The following is a 12,930-nucleotide window of genomic DNA, read 5'->3' on the forward strand; positions in this document are numbered from 1 at the left end:
TGTCGACCTTGTTGTCGGTACTTGAGAGGGAGGGAAAGTCTTTATATAGAGGAAGGCTCTCTTTGATATTGATGATGGCTCGGAATGGTCAAGTGATAATCGATAAATGGAATGCGAATTCTTTTTAATAATTGTATTTTCAGCTCAACCAAAGAACACTCGCTGAATGATAATGAAAGATTTTGGGTTTTACTGTTTCTATTCCAAATTGTCCCAGACAACACCCGAATAGCGCTATTATTCTACCAACATGGTAGCTACTGCCATTTGTTTATCCTAAAGTCACAAAGACAGCTATATTCCACCTCTTAACCTTCAAATTCATCTCTACAATCTTAATGGTACCCAATCTGGCTCTCATCCTTACAGCAACGAGTATAACATAAGTGTTTATACACGGATAAGAAAACAAACTACAAGACTTATATTTCTTTACAACCATTATACTTCTCTATTATTACAGTATCCATTAATCAATCCGAGCTCCAGTTATTACTTCAATTCTTGAAACCATGCTTGATGGTACATCCAATCGAAAAGAGAACACTCCTCTAGAGCTAGTTCCAAAGAGAATTCGGAGAGATTCTCATCAGGAGCCAACGCCTCCATTCAAGAAACATAAGAGATCCGAGTCGCCAACTAGTCCGGAACCCTCTGCAGGATCTTCTCCAGGATCTATTTCAGATTTCGCTCCGGAAGAACAAGATCTAACCACATTATCTCTTGTAAAAAGATCATTGATAAAAGATGGAGTTGATGCAGAAACATCTTCTGAGACTCCTCCAAGCAAGGCGATAACATTCAAATCACCGCTGGGGATCGGTCCTTCCAGTCAAAACAATGCAGGAATTCCAGAGACCAAGAGGATCCTGGTCACCAAAGAGAATACTCCCGCTTCTCCCCTTTCACCTCAATCAAGCAGTGATATATCTTCCCCACCGTCACCTGGGTCAAGCAATTCTATGCTTCCCCCACCTTCTCCTCGACCAAAGAATCTCAGGCTTCCTCCCCTTTCACCTCGACCGAGCAATACCGTACCTCCTCCCCTTCCACCTCGACCGAGCAATACCATGCCTCCCCCACCTCGACCAACCAATGCTAAAGTATCTCGTAGTAGGAACACTGACAAAGATAAGGAGAGCATGTCATCATCTGCTTCAACTTCCCCGTCTTCTTCCCGAACGCATAATCCTGAGCCACTCAAATTGCGCCTCAGATCAATCAATGGCAAATTCAGAAATCGGAGTATTAATAAAAATCTCGCTGATGATGAGGGAATTGATGTCACCGATGTCACTTCTAATTCCAAAGAAAGTAATATGAAAGAGGGGTTGGATGGAGGAACAGGTACTTCAAAATCCAGTACCTCAACCGTACCACTCCTTACCAGCTCACGGATGATACGTTTGTCGCATTTCTACCGGCGAATCATGCCTAAGCCATCCGAGGCTAATAAGGTGCCTACTGAGGCAATTGAAATGGTCCGAGAACAAAAAAAGAGTTTAAGAGTGAAGAATGATGGAATTCCTTTCCCCAATCCTCCGGGCCCCCCCTATGCTACTACTTACCGTGGGTTAGACTTGAAGACCCAAATAGAAGCTCATAAATGTAACCTTTGTATTCCTTATGGTTGGAAAATTCCTTACCCCCGACTAGAAGATCCTCTTATCACGGGACCTCTCTACCGCGAAGTCCTTCACTTGCGAAGAGATTCTGGCGAAATCATCATTACTGCCATCGAGTTTACAGATGCACCGGGCGAAGATAACGTTCACGCATTTCTTGATCGTGCAGAGAATGATGCTCACAATGCAGGTATGCCTATGAATCTCGAGCCGAGAATACTCGCGGTGAGATGGGGCAATGGAGTGCAGTCTGGTAATCCAAAATACCGATCGATTTACAGTTTTTATCGTGATCCATACATTCTTGTAGTCGGCAATTCTAATGCATGGAGAGTAGCAATTCAGCAAATGCGGAGCAGGTGTTTGACAAAACAGAGCTGGATCATTTGGTGGACGGAGAAGGATTATGATGAAGATTGGAATACGGATGTTTCGTGGTAAAACTGGAGTAAATTTTAGATTAGCGCGTACATCTCTACCGGAACGCGTGGGAGTTCTGCAAATTCTCTCCTTGAAGACATCGAAGAGGAGAGGTAGAGGAGATATGATCTAGGCTCTGCAACTCTTCTACGATTGGAAAATTATGACGGAGCAGCCAACTCCGAAGGCCTAGCTGTCTTTGTCCTTTCATCGCTCTTCATGGTTACGCTTGTGTGAACTAGAAATTAGCTATCAATTTGGTGTGGGTTTGAGTCAAAGGCGTTGTTGGAGCCAGCCTGGAAACGAAGCTTGCGCTGAATTCACAGTTGAAATAAGTGTACGCAACAAATGTAATTAATGGATGACTTTCTTCAAGCTATCAATTTCTATCAACTCAGATTTGTTGAAGAGTAGTCTCTGGTCGTACCAGAATTTGAACATGTGACGAGGCAATTTTTGAAGTACTTGACTATTGGGGCTAGCAAGAGCTTTTTCGAGCATAGAAGTGCCTTTCGTTGCAGTTTGTACCCATTCACTCTTTCAGGTCATTTTGATCGATACGAATGGCATGAGCCCAAAGGAAAGGCCTTGCCTGCACATTGAGTTCAAGTCGTCCTCAAGCTGCCCTAAGCAATGCGTAAGGTTTATGGCGACCTAACTTTGGCATCGTTCACCACAATTCGCGACAGTTGAGTAAGATCGTCCCAAGCGTGTGAAAGTGCATGGTATTCTTTCTTCTGCTAATATTGAAGCGGAGATCGTAGTACAATTTTTGATTTTTGATGCTGGAACCGTGGTCATGTTTGGAAGAGCGTGCATGCAGGCAGTTTCGATTTTCGAGCCCTAGGATACAGTCTCATCAGGTGAGAATCTTCGCATTTTCGGTCTAGAGGACGATACCTCGAGCAAGGTAAGGGCATTGCTGTGCTTCGAGTGCGTTGTGACTCTTAGTATGCAGTATATTTGGTTCAAAGAGGGAAGCATAATGATATCATTTGGCATTTGTTGGAGTAGAAAGATGTCAACTTGTGAAAGTGTTCGTGTAGGACTATTGAGAGATTAACTAGGTCCAAAGTTTAAGTCCGTTTGCCTAAAAAAGGCCATCGGGATCATACATCTCAACCCACATTTCTTTTTTGCCCTCTTTCTTTTGGAATCTTGCGGTTTCCCCTGTTGCGTTGTTCAATTGAAATGATAGAATGAATGTATTTTCATATCCATTGGAAGGACCTTAGCAAAGGTCATGCATAAAATGCTTGTGTTTGATATATCTTGCTTTGAGCACAATCATCACCCAACATATAAGGAGCAACTGCCTCATTTCCATTAAAAATGGAATCTAGATGATCAAGATTAATCATAGTCTGACCATCTCATGGTAATTCGTTGTTTCTGAATTATCAGCGTAACATCTCTTCCCAATACACTTCGTCATCTCTCTCCTCATAGATTAGACTGATTAAGAATATTCTCTTCCTCCACTTGATCTAGTCATTGATCTACAAAGCTCGAATGATCCACCATAAGCGACGAAGATGAAGTTCAACGATCAAGGCCATTTCCAACGCAAATCTGTAGAGGCGGTAGAGCAACGCGGTATTTCAGATCTCCCAATCCGCACAAAGGAATCTCAAGAAACCGATAACCTTCCTAATCCCCAACATCTTGTCCTAATCGAATATCGAATTGCAAACAAAACCTTTGGCACCAGACTCTTAAGTATGGGCGTTCTTTCCATTCATGAGTCCAATTCATATTTCGACCTTCTAGCTGCAATTTAAGGTAAATCAAACGAGTGGGAGAATGTCCCATTAATCTGCAGAGGAGAAGTATTGCGATTAGATGGAAGATCGGTCAAGCTGTTAACGATGATTCGTATGACACCCTCTGTGGCCCTGATGTTGATATGAATGGGCTCATATTCATGTTGCGTGGTAGGCACTGGAAGGATCAACTGCTCGTTGTGTACCATGCAGAGGAGAATGATGGTAGTGATAGTCGTAATAGTAGTGAGAGTAGTAACAAAAGTGATAGTAATTAGGCAAGGGTCGGAAGTCAGGGGTCAGTGGAGTTTCTTCAGAATTGTGATAAGCAGCAGACAGCCTAAAAGAAGATCGGAAGCGGGGGAGCTTTCATCGAGTGACTGCTAGGACTGTTCCTACAAATCAAATGATTGGATTCCAGCATGGATAATGGATCAACGAGAACACTGGCCTCGGCTAAGAGAAATGTGAATAAATTGAACTAGACTAATATCTATGAGAGCCCGAGAAATTTGAAAATTCTAGTGTACATAACAAGCGCTTACTCATCTAAGAAACTTCCTGGATTAATTTACCGTCCATCCCATTTCCACTAGCCTTCACTCCACCTTGAAACAAGGCACCAATAGGACCCTCCATCCATTCTTCTGGTACACCGATTCTATTTCCATCTTTATTGCTAACCCATCGCACAAAAAGTGGATTCGGCTTCTGGGGTTCTCCTTCTGGAGTTGCGTCAACAGCTGGGCCATTGAGATCTCTGCGGCGAGCATTAGTCTTGGGCGCTTGCTTCTTAAGAAGCTTGTTGATTGTTTCCATCTAGAATTTGTGTCAGCCAGGAAAAGACGCAGCGAGTAGATTTTGGGTATTTGATTGAAGAATTTTATGGGATATAATTACCTTCTCTTCCTCGTTCCGTTTCTCACTAAGATTCTTTCTTCTTCGCGCCATTTCAGCACGTCTCATGGCATGCTCCTCGGCAGTCAGATGCTTCTTCACTTGTACCTCTAAAAAAGACATTAGCGCGCAATCGAGAAACTATGGAATAACTTACCATCAGGAAGAGCCATGAGATATCCACTAGCAGCATCGTCGAATCTTGCTCTTTGCCTTCTCGTCAATTTGTTGAGATCGGGAGTAGAAGCCCTGCTTCCATTGGCAGGGGTTTCATCATCACTATCGAGTAACTCATCCTCTTCTGCTGCCACTTCAATCTCTTCATCTTCCCCTTCAGCATCTTCGTCATTTCCACTCTGCATTACCTCTTCTTCCTCAATTTCCTCTCCCAGGTCACTGTCAAGTTCACTAAGTTCATCATCATCATCGTCACTGAGCCCGATCCCTTGTTGTCCAACAGTAACAGCGGGTGCTTTGGGTGGCTCCTTCACTGTGATTTTGGGGTTTCCAGCCGACGCTTTTGAAACCTGAATGGTAGATGAAGTAGGTTGTACGTCCATATCGATATCTCCATCAGCATCTAGGTCATCATCTTCACCTTCCGCATCTGGATCATCTTCTCCCTCGGCATCTTCCATTTCTTCATCCTCATCATCACTTTCCGTTTCCAAAACATAACTTTTTTTAACATTCCTGTTTCTCTTGCCCTCGAGGATCTCGCCACCAACAAATTGATCTCTACTATTAACCATAACAGATGGGCCGGTGATCGGGCTAGATCGTGTCGCCTCTCTCAATTTACTTGATGATGTCTTGACGGTCAAACGCATTGACTCGGGACTATTTGATTGTGGTAGTGTCGGTCCACGTGATACGGTGGCCGACGAGGCGGGCTCTGGATTTGTGCGACGCGATCGCGATGACCTAGAAGATAGTTGTTCAGAAACAATCATTACGTCTTTTGCCTTGGCAGCGGCTGACCGCTGACTGCGACGTGTAGACATCTTGTTCTTACACCGGAATCAAATACAAGATGAACAAATTGAAGGGGGTAGGTGGTAATATTGATGGATTCCTTGATCCACGATGATTTGTTTTGAGGTTATTGATAATACGGTAGAAAGATGTGGAGTGGTCTAAACACAATAGGTGGTGAATCAGATGGCGAGGGCTTTCGGGTCACTGCCTTGATTAGACAGAATTGCGGAGAATGACAGGTGAGCAGGCGCGTTGCATATAAACGCGCTGCTCTTACACAATTGCCCAATCCTGCCTTTTCACCATTGACCAACCACGTAGCTAATAAGGGTCATTCTTTGATGCCTCATATCATACCCCTTGTTTGTACGACGATGGCAAGATATGATTATGATAAAAAACACGAGGGCTAAATCAAAAGTGGGAATAGAGTGGACGGTTAAAGGTAACTCTTAATTACGGAGATTTGCGTGCGGCAATATGGTACAAAGAGCAAAGGGGCATTAACGCCATTGTGAGAATAATGGGATTTCAATATCTGGAGATGCTTCAAAGACTTACTCGTTCTTGTTGGTGGCTGGCTCAGCCCTACCAGCTTTCCCACGGAGATCCGTCCAATCGATTTCTTCATCTCCCTCAGAATCAGTACTGAGTTTTCGTATGCGCTTACTGGGTCGCTCGGCTTTTCCTGACATTTTGATTATCTTGGATATCCACTTCGTGAAGTATGTTGATGCCTATTCGTAGGTTTGAACGTTTGAGGTATGTATGTAGACTCTAGAGTTGGATTGTGGCACAGTTTAACGATCGTTGCTCAGAAAGAAACCCAAGTTTGAAGATCGTATTGGATGGAAAGGGTGATATTGTAATGCCCAATATTAGAAGGATGAAGTATGAAAGAGATCTTTAGATGATACTGAAGTTTAATTGTGGTGATGCTTTGATACTTCCATAATGATAATGTCGGTCACCGCAACAAATTTTGGATCCAATTAGGACTACCGTCAGATTATGTCATCAACCGAGGCACATGCAAATACCTCGTAAATATTGACACCGACAATCTACACATGCAGAGCTTCGAGAGTTTCCATTAATTATCTAGAGGCTTCTTCAACAAGCAACATCTTACAGAATGAGTGATTCCGACAGCGAAACTAAGCATCCGGGCGTGCCTGCATGGCAACTTAAAGGCGACGAAGAACAGTCCAGTGAATCGCAGGCCACAGCCATTGAGCCACTAAGTCGGACAGCAATACTCGAACAAGCCAGGAAGTTCTTGGAGGAAGATGATGTAAAGAATGCATCTACGGATAAGAAGATTGCTTTTCTAGAAAGTAAAGGTCTTGAGGGCGATGATATACAAGAGCTATTGGGTGTATCGCGGAATGATGAAGCGACAAATACATCTATCACTGAGGTGAAATCACCAGATCCGAAGACACAACCTCAATTACTGCCACGAAATTCATCTCCATCTACTCCAACAAACTACGCACAAATACCTCGCGATCAAGCTCCTATAATAACATATCCTGAATTCTTGGTTCAGCCATCTGCTTCTACTCCTTTAATTACCAAACATCGCCTTCTCACAACCCTATATCTTTTCGGCTCCCTCAGCTTTCTACTTCATGGCACAAACACCTTTTTAATACGCCCTATGCTCAACACCCTCACCGAATCCCGGCTCTCTCTATCCTCGGCCACTCTTAATAATCTTCAAAAACTAATTCACAAACTCGAGAATACAGTCTCCGAAATCCCTCCTACCTACCACCACCATAAACCCCTTCAACCCGAATACCTCGACTCCGATGCTGGCTCTGTAACCAGTGATCCCACTGAGCTTTTCCATCGTGACATCGGCGTCCAGACATCTCTCCCATCATCTCCTTTACAAACACCCAGTTCGCCCTCCCTAATATCCCACGCGAATACTGCAACCACAGCAACAACCATACAGACTTCGCGTCTCACGACTCTACAAGGTACATTATCATCCTTGCTGGAGGACTCAACCTACGAATCATCTACGAGTGAAGAGCTAGAAACGAAAATGTCTATATTAAAGGAATATTTACAAGGCTTGGTGTTTTCAACACCTACATTTAGTTACGGGTCAGGAGGTTTTGGAAGTGGAGATAGGAATGGAAATAATAAGGAGGGAGAAGATGAAATTGCAAAGGTCAAGAAGGAGATTAGGGGAGTGAAGGGAGTTTTGCTTAGTGCGAGAAGTTTTCCCGGGGGTGTCAGGGCGAGATAATGGAGGTTGGAAGAGCAGGATGTATCAGGATCAGTAGGTTTATTAGATGATAATATATGAGTTATGAATGGATGCTCAATTCTTGGAAACCATTTGAATCTCTATTGATAACAGCCAGTGTAAGTTTGAAACGAGTACGAGATCACTCACTACGGATGAGATTTCTCAACTCGGCAGATTCCAAAACAATTCTGGCACAGCGCTTGATACACCAGACGAGAACTCGTCGATGTGTATCTCATCAGAATGATTGGGCTCAATTTTGTGTGTCTTTAGATGACATAAATCGAGATGATTTGTTTTTCCAGCATTCTCCACCATCATGGTCTCTGTACTTGATTTCCAAGAAGGTATCAGATTCTGTATCAATAATGATGTTTCGCAGGCTAGAGAGGTAAGTAGCCTCTTTTCTAGCGCTGAAGTCATTGGACTATTGCTTTTTGTATAGTGTTTTCCTCTTGTGCCAAGGTCAACCCGTTACTCTCTACGCGGGTCATTAGTGCATTGTTTTCAGTATACTAACCAGGAGCTTGCTTACAAAACACTTCAAAAAATGATGTCAAACGTCAACACACAAGATCTTCATAAATTGTGAACCAGTCTCCCCAGTTGCTATTCTTTCCTACTTTAGCTTTCAACTTTTGTACAAGAATTGTGACCTGAAGCAACATATTCATCTGGGATATTAAGTTCTTTAGTGAAAAGCCTGAGTTTAATCTAGAATGTTACATTCGGTGAGTGAACGTATCTACGGATGCCAAATCCTTGCCACCCGTGATTGGACTCAGAGACCATCGAATTAAGGAGTGTTTTGGCTGTGGTGTGTCCTGAGTGAGTTGGGCGCAGGCTTGGGGACTGTAGATCATGATGAGCGGCTAAGAAGGACCATAGGTTCAGATAAGCCAAAGGAGGTGGGCTACTCGCATCAGGGAAGTAGTCTTTCCAGTTGAGACTCAATTTACGAGCAACATATGTATCATGAGCTTCGCTTGGAAGTCCTTTCCGTAAGGCCTTCATCAAGGGGATATGACCAAGCCAGATAGAATATGGTTTAGTGACAGGCTATTCCTTGTGTAAGTGCTTTGCGCAATTTATACTTAAGATTCAACCATGAACCACTCACCATGCCCTGTGCTTGCAACTTGCGGAACCTCAATTTGATTGATAGGCCTCGATATAGAATATGCGCTGAGTACAGTAGGACAATGGTACCTAGGTACCAGGCGATACTGACGTGAAGATTCGTCTCCAAAATCATGGCGGCAGGTGATGATCGGCAGCTAAGTAGGATGCCAGGAAGTTCAAATTGACGTTCAAAAGTTAACAAGCACAATGAGTTAAGAACTGTACACTGTCTGTATACCACAGCTTTCTCACTGGGTCTGATATGTCGACTCGAAGGTTCTCTAATTCAATTCACATTTACCAGAAGGCAGGAGGAAAACTTTTGGCGGACGATCTGTTGGAGTCGGATATGTCCACGCGTAAGCTGTTATCCCGTTGCATTGATTTAATATCATAATGTTGGTGATTCTGCTTCAGGAAATTACAGCTTCCTGAACAGGGAATACTTCGCTTAAACTACTAGCTGCTGTAACCGATACCCACCGTGGGACCGCTAACGCTGCCCATTCCCTGCACGCTTCTGCATGAATGCGGCGTTGCTTCCAACATCCTTCGCTGCTCTGACCACACCCTTCGAGCATGTAATACGACCAAACTTCACTCTATTTCACCTGCATCTCTTGACACCCTCACAATTCTTCTAGACTTCGACTAGCCTTTTGGTTCGCCTTCAGCCTTTTGGTTCGCCTTCAGCCTTTTGGTTCGCCTTTAGCTTTTATTTAGTAAGCCCGCTCCTAATCTCCACCTAAAAACATACAATCATATGCTCTTATTAAAAACATATGTTTATTAGTTGACCTCAGCGTTACCATCGTTCTTTGAACCCAAATAAATACCGTTACATTACATATAATTCATGTCAGCATCCCTTGATTATTCGATCGACCTCACCATATAGCCATCCTATCCCTGCTTTTTGTTGATAACATCACAAATCTACCGCTGACTTATTATTCCACAATATCTCGGAGCAGGAAATACTTATCAGGCTCATGAGATCCTCGTTCGTATCTCCGATCTCATTTTGAAATTCTCTTTGACTAGAATAAGTTGGTGTCAGAAGAAAAAGGTATTTTTTGCATCTATCCGATTGAATCTATCCCAAGCAACTTGATCATGGCGACCTTTCCACCCAAACCAATCCGTGTCTGGCTTACTCGTAAGTAGTTCCTTGTGTTGTTGCCCTCAGAACTGCAAAATTAACTATTCTCGCAGCTCCTGGGCCTAATTCGTGGAAGGTAAGCAAACAATAGTCCTGTTTTAAGTATGATATAGTTACAGACTGTCTTTGCTGACGTATTTTTACATAGGTTGTCCTTGTTCTCGAGGAGCTCGGGCTCAACTACGAGATCAAATCCTTCAGTTTCGCAGACGTAAAAAAGAAGCCCTTCATCGACGTCAACCCGAACGGCCGCGTCCCAGCTATCGAGGACCCAAACACAGGTCTAACTCTTTGGGAGTCAGGCGCCATCCTCCAATATGTAATCGAACAATACGATACCGAGCATCACCTCTCATATGAGGGTATCAAAGAGCGACATCTTTGCTCCCAGTGGCTACACTTCCAAATGAGCGGCCAAGGTCCTTATTATGGTCAAGCCTCCTGGTTCCAGCACTTGCATGTCGATAAAATTCCGTCCGCTATTGATCGTTATTTCAACGAAATTAAACGGATCAATGGTGTTCTCGAAGGTGTTCTCGCTGCGAAAGAATCACAATGGCTAGTTGGTGACAAGATGACTTTCGCTGATCTGGCCTTCATGCCATGGAACTTCCGTCTCAGTGAAGTCATGAGCCGACCCTGGGATGAAGTTTGGGAGGGACTACCCCATGTACGAGCTTGGCATGAGAGCATGGTTGACTTACCGTCGTGGAAGCGTTGTATGGAAATTCGTGCTCGCTGTATGGACGAGCAGGGGTTGCAGTGGAACGGTGTCCCCAAGGGCATCGAGACTTTCAACGACTATGAGAAGGAGCTTGCTGCAAGAGATGAAGTTGAGAAGTAGTCGTGAAAGAATTCGATGCTAGATTTAGTCTTTAATAAGAGTAGCATGGCCTGTGCTTATTTTACCAAGAGTTATCCAAGATGACAAGCTATATTTAGTGAGTGTACTTGACGCAATGCGGTCTATATGTGTTGTACTTTGTGTGCAACTAGACCAAGTAAGATACGCGCCCTGATTCATCCCATCTTGACTTTTCCTCTTCCTACTTGTTGCTTACCTGGAATTTCGAAGACGTCTTACTTGTTTTGCTTCAAGCACGCGCCTCTAAGGAAAAAAGTTCGTTGGTGCAGCAGCACCAAAATACCTCGCAGAACAAATTGAATTTCTATTCACAATCTAAAATTGGAGAAGATTGATTCAAGGCTTTTGAATCAGAGTAGGATGGCTGAGAATGAAGTATCAACGAAAGCTGAACGTCCCAGCTTCGACAGTAATAAGTAATAAGGCACGCGCAATCAATCTTACTTCTAGAAACATTACCCAGCATTGATAATCTAGTCGAGAATCCTTCAGACAACATTCAAATAGTGCTCCTCCAAAGAATACTGACAGCAGGCTTGGATATACCTTGCTACGCACGAACTGCCAACCCGCACTAGTATCAGAAGGATTTATTCACGTAATTTAATAGCTCATCAACTATTTGGTCACTGATTGTGCATTCACAAATGCTTTTGGATCATCCACTCCAAGTACCAAAACTTTGAAAGGTTTGGCTTTTGACTCTACTAATAAAACAAGGAAGGAGCGAGATTTATTGCTTGCAATTGTGAAGAAGGAAAATGTGGGTATTAGAACAAGTTACATTTATTGCTGATGATGCAAATGATTGATTGACAATGGGCATAGCTGTTATGGATAATTATGATATTCGATCGAGTCTGAATAGCCTGTCTATTTAGCCCATCTATCACCCGATCTTGATATCATGTGATCCGTTATGTCCCTGGCTCTAGACTGGCATTGACGCATGTGTGAGCTGATATCTAACAGGTCCGTGACATCTAATTGCCCTTGGGCCTCTTGTCGATCTCTGGAGACAGCTTGCATGTCTCAGCCGCAGTCGCAGTGGTTGCGGTTGCGGTATTTGTGGTGGCAGTAGGAAGATTTTCTATTCCAGCCGTGATTGCAACAGGATATTCGATATAATTGGCGCTTGTGATGATGGTAGTATAGGAGGTGCTAGTAGTGGTGCTACTTAGAGTTTCTACGAAAGTATAATTGCAGTACGCAGCAGTCTGATGCTCCAATCGGCATGTCTCAGCAAGGGAGGCCGTCACCGTGTCAATAGCCATCGAAAGCTCACCTATCATTATGGAAGGGCCATTAGTGACAGTCCAAGGCTACACATTTGATCAAATCAGTGGTTATCATATATAAAACATTTAGATTTTGACTGTTTGCGGGAGCTCGTTACCGGGTCTTTGGGATCACAGGTAGTAGTAGGAAACCCGGGTAGATTAAGGGCACCCGATTTGCATCGGATTTCGTAGGTAGTAGCGGTCGCATCGCCTGTGATAATGCTACCTTCAAAAGAATAGTTGCCTGACCGTTTCGCCCCCAGGAACAAGTCAACGACGGTTTCCGTGGGAGCCGACGTCACTGTGGCATTTTGGGCATATGTTATGGCCGCCAGAAGGATTAGAGAAATGCTCAGCTTCATGATGTCAGCTAGCAAAGACTTCGACGTCTCTGTAGATTTGAGGGGGAAAATTGATTGTCTCAAGGTCAGAATTAAGTTTTCTAAGGAAGTCGCATAGAAGCGAACAAGTAAATTACAAGAACCCCAGAGATTGAGTACAAATAGGCATATGTCAAGGGACAAAAAAAGAAAAAAGAAACTAATCATA

At 43.6% G+C, this 12,930-nt stretch overlaps 6 protein-coding genes across 6 annotated transcripts; 4 read left to right on the forward strand and 2 right to left on the reverse strand.

Moving 5' to 3' along the window:
- Positions 1 to 250: 250 nt before the first annotated feature.
- On the forward strand, positions 251 to 2,066 carry Bfra_011110 (uncharacterized protein; the record flags this gene model as incomplete). Its single annotated transcript, XM_037341440.1, has 3 exons — positions 251 to 269; positions 291 to 386; positions 490 to 2,066. The coding sequence occupies 3 exons, from the start codon at positions 251 to 253 to the stop codon at positions 2,064 to 2,066; spliced, it is 1,692 nt and encodes a 563-aa protein (XP_037188252.1).
- Positions 2,067 to 3,580: 1,514 nt separating this feature from the next.
- Bfra_011111 (uncharacterized protein) lies at positions 3,581 to 3,826 on the forward strand (the record flags this gene model as incomplete). Its single annotated transcript, XM_037341441.1, has 1 exon — positions 3,581 to 3,826. One exon carries the CDS (start codon positions 3,581 to 3,583, stop codon positions 3,824 to 3,826), a length of 246 nt encoding a protein of 81 aa, XP_037188253.1.
- Positions 3,827 to 4,357: 531 nt separating this feature from the next.
- Bfra_011112 (putative papa-1-like conserved region family protein) lies at positions 4,358 to 6,438 on the reverse strand (the record flags this gene model as incomplete). Its single annotated transcript, XM_037341442.1, has 4 exons — positions 6,245 to 6,438; positions 4,863 to 5,629; positions 4,709 to 4,815; positions 4,358 to 4,627 (listed from the first exon to the last, which is right to left on the reverse strand). The coding sequence occupies exons 1-4, from the start codon at positions 6,376 to 6,378 to the stop codon at positions 4,358 to 4,360; spliced, it is 1,278 nt and encodes a 425-aa protein (XP_037188254.1). The 5' UTR covers positions 6,379 to 6,438.
- A 380-nt stretch (positions 6,439 to 6,818) lies between these two features.
- On the forward strand, positions 6,819 to 7,949 carry Bfra_011113 (putative peroxin 14 17 protein; the record flags this gene model as incomplete). The annotated part of the gene is made up of 1 exon (XM_037341443.1): positions 6,819 to 7,949. The coding sequence occupies one exon, from the start codon at positions 6,819 to 6,821 to the stop codon at positions 7,947 to 7,949; it is 1,131 nt and encodes a 376-aa protein (XP_037188255.1).
- Positions 7,950 to 10,190: 2,241 nt separating this feature from the next.
- On the forward strand, positions 10,191 to 11,080 carry Bfra_011114ia (putative glutathione-s-transferase gst protein; the record flags this gene model as incomplete). Its single annotated transcript, XM_037341444.1, has 3 exons — positions 10,191 to 10,233; positions 10,290 to 10,312; positions 10,385 to 11,080. 3 exons carry the CDS (start codon positions 10,191 to 10,193, stop codon positions 11,078 to 11,080), a joined length of 762 nt encoding a protein of 253 aa, XP_037188256.1.
- A 1,004-nt stretch (positions 11,081 to 12,084) lies between these two features.
- Positions 12,085 to 12,743, reverse strand: Bfra_011115 (uncharacterized protein; the record flags this gene model as incomplete). The annotated part of the gene is made up of 2 exons (XM_037341445.1): positions 12,085 to 12,381; positions 12,498 to 12,743. 2 exons carry the CDS (start codon positions 12,741 to 12,743, stop codon positions 12,085 to 12,087), a joined length of 543 nt encoding a protein of 180 aa, XP_037188257.1.
- Between the last annotated feature and the right edge of the window lie 187 nt (positions 12,744 to 12,930).

Source organism: Botrytis fragariae (assembly GCF_013461495.1).
Source record: "Botrytis fragariae strain BVB16 chromosome Unknown tig00000225, whole genome shotgun sequence".
In the NCBI taxonomy this organism is placed as follows: Eukaryota; Fungi; Ascomycota; class Leotiomycetes; order Helotiales; family Sclerotiniaceae; genus Botrytis; species Botrytis fragariae.